The sequence below is a fragment of the Halictus rubicundus genome, chromosome 12 (genome assembly GCF_050948215.1).
Source record: "Halictus rubicundus isolate RS-2024b chromosome 12, iyHalRubi1_principal, whole genome shotgun sequence".
Taxonomy (NCBI): Eukaryota; Metazoa; Arthropoda; class Insecta; order Hymenoptera; family Halictidae; genus Halictus; species Halictus rubicundus.
Window position 1 is genome coordinate 5913695 of NC_135160.1, and position 24623 is coordinate 5938317.

The 24623-nt window shown below is 43.3% G+C and overlaps 3 protein-coding genes across 12 annotated transcripts in view; 1 reads left to right on the plus strand and 2 right to left on the minus strand.

Annotated features, from left to right (window-relative positions):
• LOC143359505 (uncharacterized) overlaps positions 1-8691 on the plus strand; it is an 81572-nt gene extending 72881 nt beyond the window's left edge. The window contains exons 4-8 of the mRNA XM_076797456.1: positions 6694-6949; positions 7011-7195; positions 7288-7560; positions 7780-8053; positions 8324-8691. Of these exons, the coding sequence (XP_076653571.1) occupies positions 6694-6949; positions 7011-7195; positions 7288-7560; positions 7780-8053; positions 8324-8676 (1341 nt within the window). The 3' untranslated portion in view covers positions 8677-8691. The remainder of the gene's footprint in view (positions 1-6693; positions 6950-7010; positions 7196-7287; positions 7561-7779; positions 8054-8323) is intronic.
• Positions 8692-8833: 142 nt separating this feature from the next.
• On the minus strand, positions 8834-11310 carry Thoc6 (THO complex subunit 6). The gene is made up of 5 exons (XM_076797457.1): positions 10915-11310; positions 10544-10771; positions 10307-10477; positions 10077-10239; positions 8834-9583 (listed from the first exon to the last, which is right to left on the minus strand). Exons 1-5 carry the CDS (start codon positions 11031-11033, stop codon positions 9263-9265), a joined length of 1002 nt encoding a protein of 333 aa, XP_076653572.1. The 5' UTR covers positions 11034-11310; the 3' UTR covers positions 8834-9262.
• An 842-nt stretch (positions 11311-12152) lies between these two features.
• Rdgb (retinal degeneration B) overlaps positions 12153-24623 on the minus strand; it is a 35771-nt gene continuing 23300 nt past the window's right edge. For 2 of the 10 annotated variants that reach the window (XM_076798304.1, XM_076798303.1), the window contains exons 7-20: positions 24446-24621; positions 23094-23198; positions 22831-23016; positions 22190-22352; positions 21741-22118; positions 21073-21356; positions 20738-20866; positions 20398-20660; positions 20188-20296; positions 19960-20116; positions 19742-19891; positions 19322-19502; positions 18840-19114; positions 12153-15601 (exon numbers count right to left, since the gene is read on the minus strand). In XM_076798304.1, coding sequence (XP_076654419.1) covers positions 15409-15601; positions 18840-19114; positions 19322-19502; positions 19742-19891; positions 19960-20116; positions 20188-20296; positions 20398-20660; positions 20738-20866; positions 21073-21356; positions 21741-22118; positions 22190-22352; positions 22831-23016; positions 23094-23198; positions 24446-24621 — 2749 coding nt within the window. In that variant the 3' untranslated portion in view covers positions 12153-15408. Of the gene's footprint in view, positions 15602-17581; positions 17722-18398; positions 18755-18839; positions 19115-19321; positions 19503-19741; positions 19892-19959; positions 20117-20187; positions 20297-20397; positions 20661-20737; positions 20867-21072; positions 21357-21740; positions 22119-22189; positions 22353-22830; positions 23017-23093; positions 23199-23727; positions 23758-24445; positions 24622-24623 lie in introns of those variants that run through there. The other 8 variants (XM_076798306.1, XR_013083184.1, XM_076798308.1 and 5 more) reach the window with 8 other exon arrangements.

The window sequence follows — 24623 nt, forward strand, 5'->3', positions numbered from 1 at the left end:
GTAAATGGCTGATAATAATCCGAATGGAGGGATTCTGAAGGGAATAAGGCGCGTTCTTCGAGCGGCGGTATGGCCCCGCGAGAGCTGCGCGCGAGAGTTTTACGAGCGTACGAACGAGCTTCACTCTCGGCGCCTCGCCATCCAAAGTAAATAAAACCACCGCTTCACTTTCTTTTTTCCAACCAGGATAAAAAGCCACGGTTCGTTTTCGCCGCCCGAACCATATGCCCGTCCGTGAAACACCATGGGAAACAAATATCGCTGTCGGTGAGACGATTAACGAGCATCGATCGTAAAACGCGATTCGAAATTGACAAATCGTGTTTCCAAGAAATAGCAAGCTTTTGGGGATGTGTATTGCATTGATTAATAGCGATTACAGGCTTCACAGGATTGCTAGGTAGAAGTGGTTCAGGGTCTACGGTCTGTCTCTTTGGGATCCAGTAGGTTAAATGAGGGGGACCTGCGTTCAGCTCTGAGATGGGTGACCGCCTGGATTTTTCACTGCTGTTTGAGAATTGGTCGAGTTTTTCCAAAAGTATTGGCACGTGGTCATTTTTAGGGGTCACAAAGCGCAAAGGGAATCAAAATTTTCCCAAGGGTTTCTAGGGTGCAAAGACAATCCAAAGGTTCTATGCTGGTACGAAAAAGATGAATCGAAGGATTTTCTAGGGTAGAAAAAGGAGATCCAAAAGTTCAATGGGGTTACGCCAAAAACAAAACTGCGAAAGGGGACCTTCTAAGGGTGCAAAGAAAGATCCAAAGATTTGAGAGTACACGAAACGTATAAAAATTGGGTTTTGGGTTGGCTGTAGAATTTCATAATATCAAACGAATATCATAAAGTGAGAAGAAACCCAAAGAACCGATAAAATTGAAGAAATAAGGAATGGGTTCTCAGAGCCGAGGCACTTCAAGAATGAAACAAACTTAAAACGAGAGGATGTTATCTAGAAAGACGGGTACAGCCCGTCGAAATCTCAGCTAAATATCGTCTTCCTTCTCAGACCCGGAGCTCCGACGACAGTGACTGCAAAATAGGTTACAATACTATTATTGTTAATAGCACCGTGCGATCGTGAACACAAATTGCCGGGTCCCGGGCATTAAAGCCTCACGTTTTATTGACGTCGAAATTGTACGATCCCCGTCTGCCGCGTAAAAGAAAGAAGTTGCGCGGTGCGCGGTGCCCGGCGCGCAATGTCATAGATTGTACAGTTCTGTAAATAAACGACGTTATAAACAGTTAATAACCACCCAGGGGACAGGCCGCGGCCGTTTCGCTCGGCTAGCCGGTATAGCAAACTAGACGTCGTAATTACGCTTTACGAGGATTCGAACCGGTCGTTTCCGGGCGTGCCCCGCGAGAGCCTATCGGACAAACAGCTTCGATATGTCGAACAGCAAAACGACAACTCTTATCGGAACGTTATTAGGTACCGTTAGCATGCGTTGTGCGCCGGCGACTGACCGCGAAAGTCGCAGAAATCACGGTCGTCCACATGCATCCGAACCTTAACACACTTCTCTATTTCCGTACGTTCACAATACAATACAACTATAATTAACTACGATTCTCATAAAATCTTCTGGAACATAAATTTGCCTTCAACGAAACCTGGACGTGACTAGGTCGGAGGATTGCATTTTTATCGTGACGCCGATAAAGAAAACAAAATCCGAGTAAAAACAGGCTGGCGCAGCAGAATTGACGTGTATAACGCGAAGGCTCCCAGCGATGTGTCCATTGACCACCACTGGTCGGTTACAATAGAAAAACCTGATCGACAACTAAATTGACACTTGAGTGCTCGAAACAAAACCAGAGCACCGGTGGAACGACTCGCGTTTCCAAGGCGCTATTTCGCAATCTCGGACACAGGCGTGCAGTGCTCTTCACTTTCTCCGCTCGGAACGGGAGAAATAGGCCCGAGGGAAAACCGAAGAAGGCCGAAGAAGGCGGAATCGCGAAAACGCGAGAAGATCGGTCCGCGAAATGCCACGGAAGAGAGTCGTGGCACGTTAATTCGAGCTAAGAGGTTGTAATTAACCTGACGCGGGAGAAAGGCGGACGCATCGAAAGGGAACGGAACGAGGGGAAAAAAAGGAGCATGTAAAGGGAGCGACGTGGTCGAGGATGCCAGACGATTTGGCCACGGGAGAAACTCCCGGAGCGGGTCAGCCGGGGTTAAATATTCCGGGTAGAACCGGGCCCGACGGACGACCCGCGGACACGCGAGTAAAAATGTGGAAACGCGTGACCTTTAAATCAATCACTATACCATCCGTCTTATTCTCACGGTCTTGCGATCCACGGAACAGGACTTCGCGGCTTGCGGAGTTCCATTTGGAGCGTTCCATTTCTTCGTTCCCACCCCATCCTCGATCAGAGACGCTCGGCGAAGGTAGTAATTTGTCCCTCTACCTACGTCCCGAGCCGGTTAAACGTGTCTGACCTTTGATTCCTCGGGGGGGGGGGGGGGAGACTTCGACTTCAGTATCTGCGGAGTCTCGCGGTCGAAACTTCGCGAAGTCCTGGTTGCATTCGTTAGTAGTCTTTGTGTCCGGATCGCGAGCCGACATCAAAGAGCGAGAAAGAGAGAGACAGTCTCCTGGGAGTCCTGGCGGAACACGTCTTCATACCGCTGTTCCACGCCGTGACTCGCCGATTTTCTTTCCGACGTTTACAGCATCCTCATTGTGGGAATACGGAGGGACGACGACGTGGATGAGAAAATCGTCTCTATTCCTATGCTACCACACGGCTCCGTTGCCTCTTTCTGCGATTCAAAGGCTCCCTGCTACTGTAACCTTCCGTTAGAAGCGGGCTTTCCAGCCGGAGAAGCGCCAGTCAGAAGGGCTTGGCTGGCTCTTGAGCAAGGCTGAAGCGAGACTGACAACTATCGACGACGTTGTTCTCTCGCCATATAGAGTGTCCTGTGTGGCTTCCTGGCCCTCGACTTTAGCGCCAGAATAGCGTTCCATACGTTTCTGTATGATCTATCTAGTATCTTCAATAGGCGTGGCTTCGTGGCTCTCGATTTCAGTGCGAAATTGCCCCATGGGACAGTCTTTGCTCTGGCCAAAGAGTCTGCTCACAGAATGATAAAGTGATGCCTTTTGATAAGAGGTCTCTGTTACAACAAAATTCAGAATAAGGAATCCCTGTGACCCTGAGAACTGAAGTACAAGATGATGCGAAATGTAGGTTAGCCCTAAGAGCAACAGCTAAAAGCATCTTACTTACCGAGTTCCTTTTTGCTATCCGTCTTTCTGAGTGGGCGTGGCTTCGTGGCCCTCGATTTTAGCGCCAGAATAATCTTCCACACTTTTCTGTATGATCTATCTAGTATCTTGAATGGGCGTGGCTTTCTGGCTCTTGATTTCAGTGCGAAATTGCCCCATGGGACAGTCTTTGCTCTGGCCAAAGAGTCTGCTCACAGAATGATAAAGTGATGCCTTTTGATAAGAGGTCTCTGTTACAACAAAATTCAGAATAAGGAATCCCTGTGACCCTGAGAACTGAAGTACAAGATGATGCGAAATGTAGGTTAGCCCTAAGAGCAACAGCTAAAAGCATCTTACTTACCGAGTTCCTTCTTGCTCTCTGTCTTTCTGAGTGGGCGTGGCCTCGTGGCCCTCGATTTTAACGCCAAAATAATCTTCCACACTTTTCTGTATGATCTATCTAGTATCTTGAATGGGCGTGGCTTTCTGGCTCTTGATTTCAGTGCGAAATTGCCTCATGGGACAATCTTTCCTCTGGCCAAAGAGTCTGCCCACAGAATGATAAAGTTATGCCTTTGATAAGAGGTCTCTGTCACAACAAAATTGAGAATAAGGAATCCCTGTGACCCTGAGAACTGAAGTACAAGATGATGCGACATTTAGGTGAGCCCCAAGAGCAACAGCTAAAAGCATCTTACTTACCGAGTTCCTTCTTGCTCTCTGTCTTTCTGAGTGGGCGTGGCTTCGTGGCCCTCGATTTTAGCGCGAGAATAACGTTTCTGTATGATCTATCTAGTATCTTGAATAGGCGTGGCTTGGTGGCCCTCGATTACACTGCCACGAAACTGACTAATAGAACAGTCTCGGTATACGTCCAGTATTCTGAAGCCAGTATTCCCCTCCGTCGAGGAAAGAATCCCAGAAATCCTTGACCAGAGAGAACTATCGAAAAGAGTTAATTAGATCGTAGATCGCCGGAGCGAGCAACCGGTAGCTGAAATCTGTGACGAGGCTTAAAGGACGGGACCCTAAAACGAGACGTTTCACGTTCCACGGAAATTGATACCACGCGTCCGAACGAACGCGTCGGACAGATAAGATCGAGGTGGCCGCGAGCGGGACGCTAAACTAATGCCTCGTGCACAGTGGCGCGCGAGATAGATATCTTGAGAATTTCATTAGCATGATCCGAGTAGAGGCTCGGCTCGCGCCGCCACCTCTTTTCCCTCCCTGTTTAACTTGTCACCCGGGGCTACCTCGCGTGTTCGTTCGCGCCACGGACCAGCCTTTCTGTCATTTAAGCCGGGGCCCCCCTGCTCTTCAGGGTTCGGGCCCCGGGGACTCATCTCCGCTCCAAGGGCCCACTCTCGATCGCTGCGATTAGTCGACCCCTGGTAGATTCACGATTACAGCAGTGCTCTCGCTCGAATTTCGCTAACTTTCGGAACCGGAAGTGAAATGCTTGCGTGAGAGGCTAGCGTTCCTCTTCGAGGAGTCTCGTCCGCAGCCCGACGAATTAACAGGATGTTTTGTTCATCAGTTTCGTATTGGACCAAGCTATTTTTGTCGTGAATGCATAAAAGTCACAGTCTAATGATATTCTACAATATATGTCCTTCTTCAATATACGATATATGTCAACAACATAGGTCTTGCCAGCGTCTAGTATCGTCCAGGAGACATACCGTGTTATGTTTACACTCCTCGGCGTCCGAGGCATCTCGAGCTTCGTGACCCCTCACGGGGTATACCCCGCGGTAGTGGGGATAATTCCGCGACGTTTATCATCCAGGCATTGGCGACATATATAGAGAAATCATTGTATACCGATTTTTTATTTTTATCACTGCCACAAAATTACCATTCCCGGCTCTCAGCGTATCTTCCTATCCGTCTAACAAGCGTCCAGCGTGAATTTCAGGATCCTCGTTAATTTCTTCTCGCCTGCTAGACGGGATAACGAGCGAAACGACCCGGATTCTGCCCGCATCTCGGCCGCGGAATTTATTAGACGACGGACCCGTTAATAACGCCTCGAAACAAAATACGCATTGGAAAACGCCCGTTCGTGTCGCACGGGTATAAATTAGCCGGTTCCCCGATCGCGGCCCGTTGAATCCCGACGCGTGTCCCTTCCCGCTCCCCCCGCAAACAGGGATTATTAATTCGTTTCATAGGCATTCAATTAACTCGGAGCGGACTCGCGGAAATGAATTATTCGAGGTCCGAGCTGCGCGGAAATTTACGGCTGTCGCCTCGCATAAATAGCCGGGCCCATGGCCACCGTAAAATTTACCCGACGTCTCGCCGCTGGTCCCATAATCTTTCCTATTCTAAGAGCCTCCCCTCCTTCCTCCTTTTCTAAAATATTATAAATCGGTGCTTAATGTCGACTCCCGTCCGACATAGGACCGGTAAGGGTTAAGACCATGCGATTTCGCCAAGCTTCGACCCCTAAGTCCCCGATTGATTTCGTTTTTGTACACGGCTCTCTGCGTATTTGCTGAATTTTTCACGTTCGGAGCGTTGTTAACGAGTCGTCGTCGTTTCGTGTCGCGATTTCAGGAGCGTCCGAGCACCGTCTCGTTCCGGGGCCTCATCTGCGGTCCGGTGGGCCCGATCCCCGAAGACATTACGCGTGGTCCGGCCCGGGCAAACGCGTTCCTATGAGTTATTGCGCCATTAACGTGAGTAATCGCGCCGGCGGGAAAATTATACAGTAATTTGTTCGCGGCTGATCGAATACGTCGTGGATTTGATTCTTCTTTTGCCGGGGTAATGAAGCAGGGGGAGGGGAGAGGGATGGCGGAGGGCAGAGCGAACAGGGGGCCGGAAAACGTTCGACGGGCCCCCTCGTCTCGGGGGTCATGAAAAATGAAGACGTTTCACCCGGCCGCTTTCGATTTTACGCGTCGAATGGACGGGTTAAGTAGCCGCCCTCGAACCGGCCGCGTTATAATTTACACCTTCGCGCCGTTCTTCCTCGAAACGCGCATCTCGTTCGTTCCGAAAGAAGAATCCTCGGACTACTCTCCTGGCAGCTCGAGATTGAATACGAGGTCCGGCCGCATGTTAAACGTCGAGCGTGTTATACGATTCTCTTGAAATATCGACGCCCACGCTTCACGCAAACTACACGCGTCCGTTTTAACGCTAAACCAAATGACCTCGGGTTCTTTCGGTTCGCTAATTATCGAAGTTGTCAAGAAGCAATCGTGAAGAGTAATCGGGAAAATTTCTCTGCTACGGTACAGACTGTTATAACATGGCGCGGGCTGGAACCTTGAACTTATCTGTTCACCAAATCTTTCAGTCATAAAACTTGCACATAATATGAAGAAAATATCAGGTTCCATCCATCTGATCTTGTGACTTTGACAAAACTTGCACATGATCTATCTTAACAAAATGTTCCAGGCAACTTCTTCGGAAGAGAGATGAATTGATTGGTTTGTTGAATTGCAGGAACATGGCTGTTCGATGCAGACGGTGGACCTGGTGGCGGACTGTCCGCTGCAGGTAGTGCCTGCATCCTCGAGGTCGCCGTCACCCGAAAGATCGCCGACGCCCGCGACGCCCCCGACGCCCCTCGCTCTGCCGAGGAGCATGGGGCAACGTCCGAGCAACCTCTTGCGCCCCAAGATCTCTTTGACCTGGGTCCTACGCGGGCAACAGCAGCCCGCCTCCAACAACAACCATTCGACTGGCAATGAGAACGCAGGTACAATCATCTGATAATAATATAATTACAGCATCCGTTAACCGGCTTAATTGTTACGAAGGTGCGAACGGTGATCGAGAGAGCCTATCCCGAGACGCCAAGGAAAGATCCTCGAAGAGAAGCGTGAAGAGTGTAAAGGAGAAGGTCGCTGGAAAGGAGAACCTCGACGGGGAGAAGAGAGAGAAGAAAATCCTGCAGAGGATAGAGAAGATCGAGAGGACGGAGAAGGTGGAGGTCCAAGAAAAGGTTCTCTCAAGCTTTAACATAGCAATGTTGCAAGAGCAGGCTTGAACGCACCTGGTCTAGAAGAAAACTAATACTGATATACATATTTACAGGCTATCAGCAAAGAGGTCCTTTTGGACGAGACTACCCTGCAGAGTCCGCTGGAGAAACAATCCGAGAAAGATTTCCCAGGGCTGAAAGAGACCAAGGAGAAGGAAAAAGTGAAGAGAGCAGTGTCCGAACCTTCTCTCGTGTCCCGCGAGTCAACGTCCACCCCGAGTGGTCGGGAGAAACACAGGCACAGAAGAACAAAACGGTCCCACAAACCTAGACCTCCTAGTAGGTTCGGATACGAAATTGCTGACCTCGATGCGTTCCTCACAAAGGTTGGAACTCACATTCAGTTGAGACAGTAGTACCATTTAAGCTACGTCCACGCTGAAGTACCATCGAAAAACTTTTCGTCGCCTCTTGCCGTCTTCTTCTCTTTTTACTGAATAATTTATATTCTTCTCAACTTCTACAAGAAGTTGCCCGATGTAGCTTCGGCGTAGACATAGCTTTAGGAGTCAAAGAAAATAAGAGGAACGTTCAAATGTTTCCAGGCCTCTATAGAAAAGCCGGCTAACATCCCAGTGGTTCTATCTTTCCCGTCAGTCTTGTACCAAACTCAAGGTGGAACTCAGGATGAAATGGCTCTTCCCCTTGGAACGGTAGTGAACGCGGTGTTTAAGAACCAGACCTGGTTGTACGTTCAAACACCTCATGGCCAGGAAGGCTACGTTGGCTACGCTGCTTGTCTTCCTTTAGGAATATTGCCTCAGCCCACGAGGGGACCTTGTTGGGAGGACTCCACGGATGTATTTCCACGTCCTTTAGGTACAACTTTGAATATGGCATGTATCGTAGAATAGTTTAGAATAGAATTCGTCGATATTCGTTATAATTCGTCCTTTTTCACTCACACGTCTCCTCTAAGACGCCGCTGAAAATACTGCAATTCAAAACAATTACTACATTACTAAACCTCTTTGCGTTTAATGAGCGCAAAGATTATTTTACATAAAAATCCGCAGTCTACTTGTAAGCAATAAAATAATTTGACAACCTTTTCTAAAGTACATTCACTGATCCAAGATCTTGATGCAGGTAACATGACTGACACGGAGAAGCTGAGGGACACCAGATCCGAGTGTGGCGCCCGCGGCAGGAGTTCAAGGGTGCGACGAGGCTCCAGGGACGCTGTATCAGCCTGCGGAGAACGCAGCGTGGACAGGTTGTACCTTAGGGCAGCGGCGAACGCTAGAACCAAAGGATCACGTCACACCTTGCTGGTCATACGCAGCGACTACGAGAGTCGAGGTGGGAACGCGCTGAGCGTCTCCAAAGGGGACGTTGTCGCCCTCCTCAGTGACCATGTAAACGATTGGTTCTGGGTCCGGTCGCGAGACGGCAGAGAAGGCTTCATACCTGCAGTGATCGCTGGTCACGGTTTCCTGTGATCGTTCCATGTATCGGCATATATTTTTAGCAATACACTGTTAACCCTGTTGGTCCTAACATGTAAAGAGGCAGCGAGGCCTGTTAGTCATATTTGTTGTACATGTTCATTCGACGCCAAGAGATGTTTCATCGTAATGTATCCTCGCGTGATATCGGCGAATGACCACAATTGTATATTTGTACAAAAAGTTTTACATTATGTTTTATAAAATGCACATTGTATTAATATATTTATTAAAGAATATATGTATATGCAACGAGGCCCTCCCCTCCTGCAGAATTTAATTTAACGGGGTCACGTTTACCTTAACGACAATGATTTCATTGACACAGGAGTTTCGTCAACTTCTACTGTGTATAATGTTTAATATCAATTATTAATTCATTATCAAGTGACTAACTATTGTTATTAACAGACTGCTTTATGCTTTCATGATAAAAATGAGTAAGTGAAATTTAATTTAGAAGTTTCTAAGATTACTAAACATGCCAGGGAACAAATATTGTTGACGGAGTTCGATGAATTAATTGTTCATGAAATGATTATCGGTGAGATGAGAGTAACCCAATCTAGAGAATGCTTCGTTACGCGAACTTTAGCATCAATTCACGGTAATTAAAGTTCGTACACACGTCGAGATTGTTCGAGGAACCGCCTACACTGAGCACCTTCTGCGGTGTTTCTTGGTAAACGATACTGTACACTGTGTTACTGGAAGTCGGCACTTTGGCTAACGTTTCTCCTTGGTACGTTAAGTGGTAGACATGCGGTGCTGTACCGGCAGCTATCACGCGTTCTTCGTATATATTTGCCACGTGAATTCCTTCATCTGGTAGCTCGAACACGGTAGCTACTTCCATCGTACGCATGTGCCACAGTGACAGACTTGGACCTCCTCCGCACAACTAAAAAAAAAGTAATTACATATATTAATAGATTGCGGATTGTATGCATTTATGACAAAAATGGATTGGCCAAATACAAACTTGTAAAGACATTACATTGTTATATTATCGTCGACTTATTAAAATTATTCAAAGAGGAAATGCATTTTCATTTAACTTCTGTTTCCTACAATTGACTTGGACAAGTTTTATTTTGCATAAAGATTCGCAGTCTATAGTAATTGAACGGGTGTCTAGTAAAAGGGCGTATTGTTACATTTTGCAAAATTTACGAGACGTAAAAACAATTCGTTGCTCCATGTAGTAATGAAAGCTAGTGTAACATTCTATAATATAGAATCTCTATTTAGCGCCATTGTTCAGTTTGAAGAGTTTGGCCCAAGTAATTTGTACATCACATTAGCACTCATTGTATGGAAAATTTTAGACATTCATTCAATTATTAGCTTCGAAATAATATTTTATAACAAGTTCTACCATGTAGAATACATACCAGCCAGTCATCAGTGAAGTCTATCGCACCAATCCATTTACCCAACCATGATCGCGCAACTTTGTCTACCAAATGTGGAGTCAGAATGTTAGTATTTTCCTTTTTACGCAAATCCCACAGCCTCACAGTTCCATCTTCTCCACTTGATGCTAATTGATTACCCCTGAAAAAGGTGAATATTCATTTAATGTAATTCATATAATTTTACCTAACGATGTCACGATGCGTACATTAATGAAAGGCAATGAACATAGTCAGTGTGTCCCTGCAGGTTCCTTAAAATTCTGCCATCTTCCAAACTAATTGCATAAATATTGTTGTCTCCACAACCAGCGTACAAAAGATTGCTTGATTTGGAGTACACCAGGTAGTTTACATCTGCTTTCTCCACGTAACTGTCCCTGAAAGTTATCTGACTATAATATGCACAGATTTTGCAGTGATTTATCATTGTTGCTATATCCTACTTGTTAACGGGAAGTTGAACCATCCACGAAACTTTAATCTTTGGTGCTTTACTAGATGTAACCATCTTCCAGTTCCATCCATATATTTCTCCAGAGCTCCCAGTTGCTAAAAAGGCGTCTGTAGATGCCATACTCATTACCTGCTGATTAGGATGAGCGGTAAATTGGTACGTGGGCCCTTGTAGCTCATTTTCCTCCACTTTATGAGGCCCCAAAGCTTTTGATAATCTGTAAACCAATTAATTAATGTATTTAAAAGATCAAAACCATCCGCACACCATTTTTCGTTTCACATTAAGAACTATTTACGCTAACTTAACCTATAATTAGTCTTACGATTAAATTGTTTACAATAATGACAGACAACTTACTCAAAAACCGATACGTCTCCGTAAATATTTCCAGCGACCAAAAAGTGTCCATCTGGAGAAAAGGCTTGCGACAGCACCGTGTTGTAAAATAATTTATGATTAAACGTTTCGGACATCATTTTTCAAGCTACATACATATGTATACGGTACCATGTCACTTATTGAGGTTAGGAGACTGAAATCGTGTACATTAAGGATTTGATATGTATTCCCATTTTATTCTTCATATTTACACATAAAAATGAAAAATGCTTTCATCACTGTATTTTATTACGTATCTATTAGTCTTTGTTTTAAATGTTTGTTGTTTATGTATTTAACCATCTAGCGATGTAACCATGTAACATACAAACCAGAAAAGATACGAACTATGTATGTACACTACTCCGTTTTCTTCCTCCGTTCAACTGTCTTTATACGTATAGAATAAAAGAAGATGTCTGTGATTTTCTATCGTACCTATTCGTGCAATATTAATAAATCCTCTCTGATAATAACACGTAAATTATAATAAAGAAAGTAATTCCAGTACGCAGCGTACATAGCATTTCATACGCACTGCATACTTCACAGCATGGCGTTCATTTTATTTGATTTTCCTTCGCAATTTAATCCTTCAGTCAATCGCAATCGAGTCAGAATATTCTGAGCGAAAATCAGCTCTTTGTATTAGGAGCATAGAACAATGATGGAGGTTCGCATTTTATCTAATGACTAGGCGAGAAGGATAGAAAGTCAATACCAACTTTGGTTATTGACTCCTGTTACTTTCGCCCGAAAAGTATTAGGAGTACAGAATGACGGTGGAGCTTTGCGACAAGGAGGGGTATATTGCGCGATAAGAATAGACGTATAAGTTACCAACTTGATTATGAGCTCCTGTTACTTTTGCCCGAGAATTATTAGGAGCACAGAATGATGGTAGAGCGTTTGGATAAAGAAGTAAAACGTGAAGTAGTGGTAAGCAATATGCATGTGATACCTACTCGATCATGGGTTCCTGTTACTTTGGCCCGAAAGTTATTAGGAGCACAGAATGATGGTGGAGCTTCGCGATAACGATCATAGAGTGCGGGACAAACATAGACAAATGAGCTACCAACTCTGGTTATAAAATCCTGTGACTTTTACTCGCGAGTTATCAGGATCACAGAATGATGGTAGAGGTTGTCTAAAGACAAAAAAGGCGGGCTTTTTGAATTTAAAATAAGGGTGTATACAAGAATGAACAAGGCAGATTTCAAACGACAATGATTTATCATTTATTGCAATACCCAATGAAGAAAGGTTAGACTACAGTTTTCTCAGCCAGGCGTTCTGTTCAGAAATCGCGAGATCCAATTCCACAGCGGCTGATTTAAAAAAGAAAAGGTCACGTGTCAACGGTATATAAAACAATCGATTACGTTAGAGCGAGGTCGCATAATATACAAAACAATGACCCTTGATTAAGTATAATACGTCATTTAAGTTACGCTAACAAAAATATAACTCTTATTACCAGTGAGAATAATCGTTCATCCGTATAAGTAAAATATTTTCGCAGTCACTTATACGCCTACGAATAAATATATCTTAAACATTTACGTCGTCGTATACGTACATATACAGAGTGTTCTACGGACAACTTCATTGTTTCAGCAACAAATAACACTTTTAATATTCGAGTAAAGATTATTATCATTCTTGTCGATATCGGACTGCACAGTGTAAAATCTAAGATACGTTCTATTACGAGATCTCTGCTAAAACTTGTTGCTTAAATGTTGCTCCGACATCTTCGACGACGAACCAACAAAATTGTCCGCGGCTCGAACACTCCGCACATGCGTATACACAGTTTATATACATACATATGTATACATACACACGGTCAAATTCTAAGAGACGCATACTTTTGTATAAATACACCGTCCCGTTACATTTCTGTGTCTGTGTATATATATAGAGCTACGTCATGCCACTTTACAACGATACAAACAGTCAATAGTTCGATATAATTAGTCAATTAATCTGTTTCGTGTACCACATCACAGCAAAGACAGCGCGGATAAATAATATACATGGAATTCTTTTTCTTCTTTTTACGCAAGGACTAGATCAATGGCAGATCTTCGACTGGCTACACAATATACCTTTGAAACAGTCAAGGAACAATGATGGCACAACAATGAGTTAATCGATAATATTTAATCTAATCCCGTCTTGGATACCGAACCACACAGAGAAAGAAGAAAGAAAATAAACCAAGAAAAAGAAATGAAAAAGAAGAAACAAGAATAGTTGTCCGTCGTTCGAGTTGATCCACGGGCGGATCGTCGCTGATCTACGCTTCCTTTTAGACATCGTTTCTTAAAGTAGTTGAAAAATTCCATCCCCTATTGCTCTTGGAGTAACTATCGTCGTGATAACAATTAGTTACAGTAATAAGCGACGCGGCGATTCGAATCGTGACAGATTTACAAAGTTATAGATATATACTCTTTCCCCGGTTCTACCAACGAAGCCGGACGATAATTAATCATCTAACCACAATTGCTTAAGCGTACAATTCTCAAGAGAAACGCGCATCGGTAGCTAACGGTGAACGCCTATTCGTCAAAACCGCCATCCGGCTTTATTATCATCTGGACAGCATGGCCGTCGACGAAGTGCACGGCTAACTAGTTAAATTATACGCTATATGTATATCGTTACCCATGAACATCGTAGCTACTTATTATGTACACTTTCTGGTTATTATTTACATTGCCGGTGATGCCGCCGGCAACATGAAACTATGCGGTAAGAGGGAAGCGTCTTTGTACCAACGTTTTCGGAAATCGCCCCCTTGGGCCTGCTCAATAAACAACATACAAAACGGTGTTACACTCCTACTATAATCTTCCCCGTTCTTCTCCTCCATCTTCTCTCTGTTCTCCTTAGAAATCGATATGAAGAGATACATTGAAAGTATGACATAGCACCAGTGGTGAGATTCAAAACGTTTCCAGACCGATTTCATACTTTAGCAATTTCAGAGACGACACAGTACACTATACAGTACATTATATTTAATGTAAATATTGCGGGTTCTAAGTAAAATGAAACTTTTCGATGGCGATGCACATATAATTTGTTCACCTTTCTGACAATTAATTTAAATTGTACATTTAAAATGCAATCAATTCGAACGAACCTAGGCATCATTGTCTATAACGTTTAAAACTGATCGTCTTCAAATGGTCGAAAACCGACTGAATCCCATCACTGCATAGCACCGAAGGAACTTGGCCGCGACAGTATGCATCACTATAGTTCCTGGTAATAGAGTACTAACAAGGCTTACAGGCTAATCGTTAACGCTAACAATGTAACGGTGAATGTCAGTTTCCCCTCGGCTCGAGGGGCTCTCAGGTAACAATTTCAACGAATCTTTATAATTCTTACGAACTATCAACAGAGGAGAAATTAACGCTACGGTAAAAGATGATTGTACATACATACATTCCTTTCGTTCGCTAGACTGAGACGATGGGTATACTCTTCTACAAACCGTGCCTCGCCTTTAAGGAAACGTGCCCACCCTCCTCTCATTTTATTCGTCATTCACAGTAGGAACTAAGTCGCATTCACTCGTTGCACCGTATTATCAAAAATTTTGATCATGTTCGATCACGGTTTGCAAAAGAACTCGGTTTACCGAAACAGTATTTTTGTTCGTGTACAATGTTTCGCCGCATGGTCTCTATAAGAAAACGAAAAGCCCCGATCGCTGATTGAAGAACGAATTGCAACGCATGAAGTTTCAGTTTTATTGTAACAAAGGGCACCGTGTGATCGTCTTTACGCGGAGGCGGAGGTCCTCGTACGATCGAGCCATTGTTGCCAGGCTGCGAATCTCTATGCGAACGGTAATCTTATGCAAGGCCAAAGTGAAAGAAATGTCCGTTAGCTTTCAAGCGATAGAAATAGAATTTTTTACTTATTCACCTTCTTCATTTACAAGATTGTCATCTTCGTTTTGGAGTTTTTCCTGCCATCGACAAAGCTTTGTACCTTAAAATGGTATACATATAATAAACCTGCAGGCTGCGATAGCATTCGTTAATCTAAACGATTAGTAAAATCGGACATTTCATATGCAACATCCTGCCAGTAGTGTTTTAGAAATTTCTGTGCATCGTAATCGCATAAAGATTCGCAGTCCGGCGGTTGCTATCGGAGAGATTATGCTTGCCCGGACGTTTGTAGCGCGCCACGACTTTCGGAAGCCTCGGATCTGATCATTTCCAACGACCCCGGATTACAATTTACAGGTATAGATAGTGGATATAAAAGTGGAGTAACAAAGTTAGATCTTCTTTAAATTGTTGAGCATGTGTCGATTGAAATGTACGAGGACTTCTTCGTTCGGTCCGCACCGACTCCGTTCCAGGGAAGATCCTCGCGAGAATACAATATCAATACCGTTCACCGCCGGGATTCGAAGAACGACCGGCAGCGAGCGAATCGTCAGAGTTTCTCCGGTGCCGTGGATCTGATGGCTGGCGCGGTTTGAGGCGAGATTGGAGGACCGACGCTCGTCGATCGTTCCAACGGCAACGTCATGTTGCTCGGGATCGGCTGGGATATCGCACGCTTCGCCAGTCTGAAAGAGCTGTCAATCATCCAGGTTAATGCCCGAGCAATCCGCGATCTCTTTAATCTAAATAATTTGAAAAAAAAGACTGCGTGTTAATGTATGAGAGCGTTAGATAACTTGAGAGACTTGTTACACTGATCAGAATAATTAGGGTAATCCTGGAAACGTTAGACTTGTCCTAATTGTTCTGAGCATCATGCTCTGCACAGTGACTGTCGATCATTCGAGTCTGTTAGGTCCAGTGATCGTTATTGTAGCTTTCTTGCAATTGATGCTGATCTGATCTATCTTAATTTTGTGAGAGTTTAGTTGCCGACAGTCTGTGTGTGTCGAGTATGTTCCAACGTTAAGAAGACATTGAAATTGTTAAAGAAATTGGCAAACAGGGTAAGCATCAAGAGAGTTAGATATACTATCAGCCGCAGGGATTCATGAATCATGCCTGAAGAAACAAATCGTTGTTAACTCCTATATAGTTTTGGAGACACTGAAGCGGACATTGAAACGTCTCGGGGCACGAGGTCGAATAAAATGTCCGTTTCAACGTGGATAGAAATATAGATCTGTCTACTCTCTAAGTTTAGATCTAATTGTGAGATAGGTGAACGTTCCAGTAGCCTCTTGAACGTTATCGAACTTGTAGCAGAGATCGTGAGAAGTATGCTGCATCTATCAACGAGAGACAGGTGTAGATCGCCGGTCGTGGAAGCAGATGAGAACATGGATATTAGCAGCGTAGTAGAGCTAGCAGTGTGTTTGGATTTTCATACTGAAAGCGTGACATAAACATCTCCATAAGTAAGAAGCACTGGTGAATGATCGGATGGCGGTGAAGACGAATGGCTGTCCTGCAAAGACAGTCGTGTAGAGTGGGTCAGTTAGTCGTTGCTTAACACTCTGAGTGCCACGTTTTTTTACCAAACCTGGAAATTAATTTTAAATTTTATTAGGATTTATGAGGTGTGAAAATGTTAGAACAATCATAGTTATGATAAACTTTCTATTCTTGTATTTCTAAACAAGTTGTTTTGATCTTGTGTGGTTTTCATGGACATTAGCGTGGCACTCAACGTGTTAAATAAAGAGACAGAGGGACGTCCGCATCCTCCATTGTGAGAACGAACTTTCAGATTACGCCATATATTTTTGTTGACCAGGCAAATGTCCCGTCGTTGACTTTAGGCCAGTACAAAAATAAGAAATACTTCCTACAGCAGAAGTTGCTTCCGTCCAAAGTATGCAACAATGTTACATGAGACAAGTAGAGACAGTACAGTTTGATCTGAACAAAGCTGGTTGACTCTGAGAATGCAGAAGTGGTTTCAATTGCTGCAAAGTCTGCACATCTGCTGCTGCGAGGGTCAATTGCTAGAAAAGATGCTGGAGTACTTGCGGATAGACTGTAGAAGCTTAAACGTACGATCGTTGTCCGAGACCTTCATTCCACTTTCAATAAATTAAACGTCTACAGTCTGTACACCGCACGGTGGGCTGGAAACCTGTTTTTCGTAGACAAAATTGAACTTTTGATGTTTCATATTTTGAAAAAATTTTCGTGTAATTGACAACCCTTTGAAGTTTCGAAATCCAAAATACAAGCCTTGAAATAACGCTAAAATCATTTTGGTCACAAAGAAATGGGTTTTCAGCCCACTGTGCACCGGTTAGGACCGTGGGTAGTGTCATTCGAAATGGCATTCGCGTGTAAAGTAGTGCATCGTGTTGTTTGATCGCATGATAGACGTGCTGTTAGTCTTTCGTACAAGCAGATGTCTTCGTGTGATCTACCACCAAACCAAAGATTTAAAAAGACTTCCATCGAGAAGAAAAAGAAAGACAGAGAGAGAGAGAAAGAGAAAGAGAGAGGCTATATACTTTGACGGTGGTGGATCTAGCTGAACATGTATGGTATTTTTTCCGCAACACGCACGCACGCACATTCACCTAACAGATTTGAAGCGGTATAGGGCTCTGTGGTTTACCTTGGTCGCTATAGTGAGATCAGACCATTTCACAGGGTAACGAAAAAACGGTTTTTTTAGTTTCTCTACATCTAGACACTCATACGTTGATTTAATCTCAAATTCAGGACATATGTACGGCTGACAGATACAACATTAAGTTTGAGCGTAGAACGGCGGCGGATCTCGCCGCGTGACACGACGTATCTTCAAAACAGGTACCTGGAACGAACAGACTAATAAGCTTCAAACATTGTTCGGCTGAAGAATAAGGAGGAACGTATGGAGAAAGATAAAAACAGAGAAAGATAGAGAGAGAGAGAGAGAGAGAGAGAGAGAGAGAGGAGGGGATAGAAAGAGAGAGAAGATCAGTTCTGAAAGAGAACAGAGAAACAAGACGTTACTTCTATCTGTGAGAGCCCAGCATCACTCTAACACAACAAGCAAAAAGAAGAAAAGGGAAATGACGATGATACGAACATGAACGGCACTGTACATAGATCATACATAAGCTAGGTGGAACTACAGAAGACTTGTTTCGAGACAGAATCCGATGCAGTACCGAAATCAACTGCTGCATCGTTCAGGCTTCATGGAGGAATGATACCTATGCATCCAAACATACGATATAGACCAGGCTTGGGCATCGTACGAGCATAAAAATATGCTATGGTCAGTTTCTACGTAATGGATGTTGGTATTTCGACACAACGTTTGATGCTCAATTATTTATTATTTTATTTGAATGGTTTGAGTAACTCAAATAATTAAGCTGTGCCCAAGCCTGATTCAGGCTAACATTCTACGATGGAACGACGTTGGTTCGTCGTCTATATCGTTTGCCAAGACTCTTATGGATTATACCATGCGACTACTTAGATTATTCGTGGTGTATGTACCTTGTTCTCGTAGTTACGATTGTTTTTACAAATCTCTCGACTATATTGGTTTAGTTAACATCGATTCGGGCGCGTGCACGGAGAACGCACCGTCGTCGCCTCTGAAACAACTACTTTTTGCTTGAAACGTTGTCATATATGTATAACGACGTCGCAGTACACAGTTTATAAAAAGACAGCATTATCTATGTACAGATAACAGAGAGCTTTTTGATTATGATCTCCGAAATGCCTGACGCCCACTCTGCACACGTCTCCTCCGTCTAGGAGACAACATTTATCACGACACATCCGCCGTTCTGCAGCGATCGAAACGTCTGAACGTCGGAGTTAGCAAGGATCGAATGAATTATTACCTTAAAAATGTCCACATCACCACAACATGTAATCCGATCGGACAAATAACCGTGTCGAACGTGCACCAAAGAATTGATTGCTCACCTTCTTCGCCGTAGCGAAGCGTTCTGCCCAGGTAAACCGAACTGACCCCTTGGGATCACCATGCGAGCGTTACCCTGGGCGGGCCTCGAACCCCCATGAGCCTGTAGCATGGTCAAATGAGCGGCATAGCCATCATGGAGGATCGTCGCCAGAAGGTGGTGCTTCTTCGGCACTTTTCCGATGATGAATATTTGACTTGGTCTAAGATTAATTGCCGTGTACACACTTATATCTTTGCTACTGCCGTATGCGTGATGGATTATTACACCGTGCTCCTAAACGAAAACAGTAAAGTTATAGTTTTCCACTTCATGGCAACATAACAGCTCCCTTAGTACACTGGTGTCCAAAATTAACACTAGGTTTACAAGACGCGTCAAAATGCGTCAATATTCTCTATCACTAAAAATTTAGTGGTACTTTAATTCTGCACGCCGGTGTAGTTATAGTTGCATAACGTCTATCTTTAGACAATTGTTTACCTGGACCAGTCTGTTTAAGTACGCAGCCTTGTGGCCCAGAGGGTCTGTCGAAAGGCCATCCGCAAAGGATACAAGCCCGTGAGGGAAATTGTGTTGAGACAGCCAGGAAACGACCTTTTGTTGTTGCATGTCAGGCCTCGCGGTAATATAAATAATTAAGTAACCCAGTTCTTGCCAGTGCCTATATTAATCAAATAAATATTAGCTTGTTATAGGAAAGAGGAAAGGGTACATAAACATGGCCATCTGATAAATTTAATATAAAATCAGCGATTTCAAGTTTCTGGAATTTAGAAAAAATCGATTTTGCAATAAAAAATTCTCTGGGGGGGGGGGCCCGTCGAATGAAATGACGAAAGATGAATTTATCTTTCCCGATATACCCTTCATCTTCATGTTAACAGGATTGAAAGGTAATACCTGACAACATCCACAGCTCCCGCTCTCACTTTTGGATCCTTCCCGCTGACAGACATACTCGCAGTGAACGAACCGTCTATGCTAAACACCACACACTCCGTTTTCGGTGGAATCACAGCCATGAAAAAGTCTACCGATGTATGATCACCTCTAGAAGGAGAAATTCATTTGTATCATCTAGTACACCTTCTCAATACTCGCTTGATTAATAGCGTTACCTGACAATCATTTTAATAGGATACAGTCCATAGCCCAATGCTTTGTCGTCCGGTACCCTATAAGTTATTCTACCATTTTTGTCAGTTGTCTCTGTGGATAAGTACGTCCATTCTCCTGCTGGAGCATCCTTCATAATGTGGATGTCCACTTTTTCGCCTGAAAGAATCGATCGTACATGTACAGTGCCTTTGGAGTATGTAATTTATGTGATACAGTATTCAACACACCTTTCAATGCGATAACGTCTATGGGACTGTACATGAATCTAGCAACCAGCACTTGTGGTGCTCCTTCTCTTACAATTACATCGTTCGCTCTATGATTGGCAGCAACATTCTAGTTCAATAAAGAGAAAATGTAATAACTTATTACACCGAGTCCCAGTAGAAATCTGAAACCGAACACTTTAGTTCGTCTAGTAGTTTCAGCGTGAATACCTTCAGTTTAACGGAGGTACGTTTCTTGTTCCATTTTTCTCTAGGTTGACCTGGACGGAAGGAAGATAATTCTTTCTCTTCGTTAGAGAGTATCGGCAAATCGAATCTGCCCAATTGCCGCAGAATGAACGCTATCACGTCGTATGATTCCCAGTAGCTGGCGTGGAAAAGATGAGGCAAAGCGTTCGTAGGAAAATTCGCCAAGCCTTCTGGACAGTAAAGCGCGTAATCCAGTCTTTTCGCGCCCCACCATTTTTGCGTCACTGTAACAAGTCGCCAAATACAAAAATAAAATATTCGTCACTGAAGGATAGAATAAAAAAATTTACTTTTTACGTACAATTGGTTACTACTTGGATATTTTCTACCATACCGGACATCGTACTATGAATCGATATATCAGATAGCCTTCTGATATGCGACACATTCATGTCCGTGAATAATTGTGCATTTGATTGAATCGCCTCCACTGGAAGCAGCACACGTTATAAAATATTTATCTTCTCCACTTATACAAGGTGGAGAATTTAAAATATGTCATTTGAATATCTCGCTTGTTATTGATAATTAATAGCAAGAAATTAAAATAATAGCAAACGAGATCTTCGGATAACTTATTCCAGATTCCCCATATTGTATAGAAAATATAATTGTGTATGTTTGTCGAATACATACACAGATGGTAGGGCTGACCATTCCCAAGTGGATACTTTTGATACCGAGCCACGTTAACCGGTGGAAGGAGAGAAAATCTTGCAGAGATCAGCGGCTCTAATCTAGCAGCTACAGGATCAGTAGGATGGAATAAGTTGTACAGTTGATTCACAGATGGTCTCTTTATGTTACTATTCTTATCGCCGCCCGCGGAAATTTTTCTATACGCCAGAACTAAGGCGAGTGGAGTACCAAACATGAAAAATTCGCCTACGTCAAAGTCCAGTTTAGAATGTTGGAGATCACTGAAACCAAAAAAGTATTTTACCATAATCATTGAACACTCGCACAGCCATCGATAAAAATGTTACGCGTACGGCCGTCGGTGGGTCTTTTGAGGCCCGGAAATTTCTATATATTATATTCTATAATAAGTTTTATTTAAAACCGTTTTTAGAGTGAGCTACAGTTTGGGAAATAATCGCGAAACTTCAACTGGGACACCCTGTGTACTACAGTAGACTATTTTTAAAAAAGTACACGTCAAAACATTTATAAAATATGGTTTTTTTTAATGAACCTCGCCACAATTTCTACATTTGTTGTTTTCCTTGAAACTGTGATTCCCGGGTCTAAAAAGACCCGCCGACGGCCGTGCGAATGTTAAGTTATCCTTTCCGGGCGCTTACTTTATACTAGAAGATTTTCTTCTGGGAGAAGGCGCTGTCAAGTGTCTCCCGTCGTCGTTACTGTCACCTTGACTATCCAAAATATTATTTTCACTATTATGTCTAGAGTGTGTTGATCTACACAAAGCGTCGAATGTTAAAATCGCGCCTACTGAGTCCCCTATAAAGGAAACTTGTCCTGTAAAGCCGCGACCCTCGTCGCTCTTTAAAAACTCGTGGTATACTTGATTAGCTCCAGTTATGACCCGCGATACAGCGTCCTGGTACTCAGGCGTGGAACTAGCAAGCAGCGGAATCGCTCCAATCGGGATCGTGTCGTTGGTAACTGGAGGTGCATCCACACAAGAAGGCGATATATCAAAGCTGTATGGACTTAGACTGAAATTGAATGTATTAGGACACTGTGAACGAGGAACGAGATACGTAAAAGATAAAGGATCAGATTTTACCTCGATAAAATACCAAGACCTTCGGTGCAGATCGAAGGGCAGGAAACAAACCTAATAGCGACATGACCAACCATGCTAGGATAGTGTTGTCTCATGACCGACTCGAAGGCCCCTTTGAACGTTGTTATGTCCGATTTTTTCGCAGTTAGGTCCACATTAGCGTCTGAAATTTTTAGACACGTGTGTTATTTTTAAACTGCGGGTCTTTATGCACAATAAAAATTGTCTGTACAAATTATACTCTTCCATGATTTTAATCAACTCGAACTAGCAGATTGATATTTTTAAATTCTTTTAATCTGTCCACTGCATTAAATTGCACTTACTCTTTCCGTCATAAGTACATAAAATCCATAGTCTAGTTCTATTACTTAGAGCAAGCCTGTCCAACTTCTTCTTCGTCGCGGACCACACGGCCCCCACCATCGATTTGTCCGTTCCCCTACAGGTTCCTTCTTACGTTATAATATACGAAACAAATGTCACGACCGTGTCAAATAGTGCGGGAACGTCATCTCCCACCCTAGCGGAATGAACAAGTGGGAGAACGGGCCAACTGAGCCCCCGAGCCGCGGGTTGGACAGGCCTGACTTTGGGCTTAGGGAATTGATAAGCTGAGAAACATGTTTTGTGACAATTACCCAACACGCTTCCAGCGTGCATCACTATAAGGAGCACGGTGGTCTTGCATGGCTGATGGGTCGGAGAATGCTGTGGCGTAGTTGGACACGAGACGTCGATGCTGGTCGATGTGGAGATCTGCAACCTTTTGCTGCTATGTTCGGAAGCCATTCGTTGGAGATAAGAAGACGAGAATATCGTGTCATCTGCAAAGAGAAATTCAGCCGTGAGTTTTACGACGATTAAGAAAATAATGGTGGTAACTTAATGATCGTGGTGTTACCTTCTTTGTCTGCGGTAGCGGACGTAGCAAACGTGTTGTCCTCCTCTTCTGCTAGAAGATCCAAAGAACTCCATTTAGCTAATGAAGAGTTATCGCCAAAGTCCTCTGTGCAACCAAAAATTTTAACATTGCTTATGCATTGTGCCTTTTTAAACGTTTGTGACACGCGTTAACAAAGGAGAAAAAAAAAGAAGATTACGAATTCGGGGTCTCGGCTCTCTCAGATCAGAACAGGCGGTCACAAGAAGCAGAAAACAGAACTGTAGTACTGTAGCATTTAGTTGAGTTAAATACAGGAATGGTACTTTTAAAAAAAGAGATCTGTTAACTCTTGTGATCTACAGAGTCATGCTGATTCCATGCTGTCAAAATCGTTGTCAGAACTTTCATGCGTAGAACTCTATTCCCACGTCTGCCTATAATATAACTCATCAGACTTTCCGTAGGTAGAAAAATTTCTCTAAATAATGAATTCGCTTTCTCCAAAAAGGCATAAATGCAATCGTACAATGTCAGAAACTCATACACAGAATACTAACACTAGTGTAAGTGTTGATCTTTATCCTTGACGTGAGTGTCATCCAACAGTCACTTCAAAGCGTCTGTAGTTGTAAGATTTATCTACATGTCCTACCTGAACGTATAATAGGTATAATGAACCCAGCTGCAGTGTCGAGTGCAATTTAAAAAACAGAGAGAGAGAGCACATAAAACAAATAGATGTCGAAAGATTCCAGCGCATGCTATATTGTCTACTGGCCAAGATGCGAATTTCTGAAGGACCCTTTGCGTTTACTTCTCGCATTAACGCGTCTTTGAAGGGGTATCCTGGTTTTTCATCTTCAAAAAATAGATTTTTTCGTAAATAATTAAGATTTTTAATTTCTTTCAATTCGGGCCATAATTACGTTCGTATTGATTAATAAACAACTTCATTTCCTTTTCCGGTCTGTAGAAAAACTGGAGCTATTGCGACTGTCAACCCATGTTTTTCGAAACACCCCAATAAAAAGTATATAACTCACGTAAGTTTGATTATTTTTATTCGTAAAAAATCACACGTGTAAAAATCAATAAATTAATATCGTGCAAATATCAATAAATACATGCGCAAAATTCCCATGCAAAAGGTTCAATAATTTTGCTGAATCAAATTCTTAAGAAAAACGGCCTCGAAAATAAAAATAACCCCTTGAAGAGACAAGAACATAGCGTCCAAGAAATTCGCCGAGCCACGGCTTCAAAGTTGAGTATCGTCAGCCAATGTGTTACTTGTATGCAAGTATCATAGATTAGAGTGTGTTGAAAGAGTTAAAACAACCCATGCTGAACAAGATGAACGGACATTTCACCTTGACAATCGAAGAACTCTTCCTCGCTACCAGACTCGGATTCCCTAACGATACTCTCCATCCGCCAGTTCGCAATCTGCATATCAAAACTTTTGTTCGAGGAAGGCGAGTGAATCGTCGCTTTGTTCTTTTTCCATGATTTCATGGGATCCGCTTTGTCCTCAGGAGGAGCGCTTCT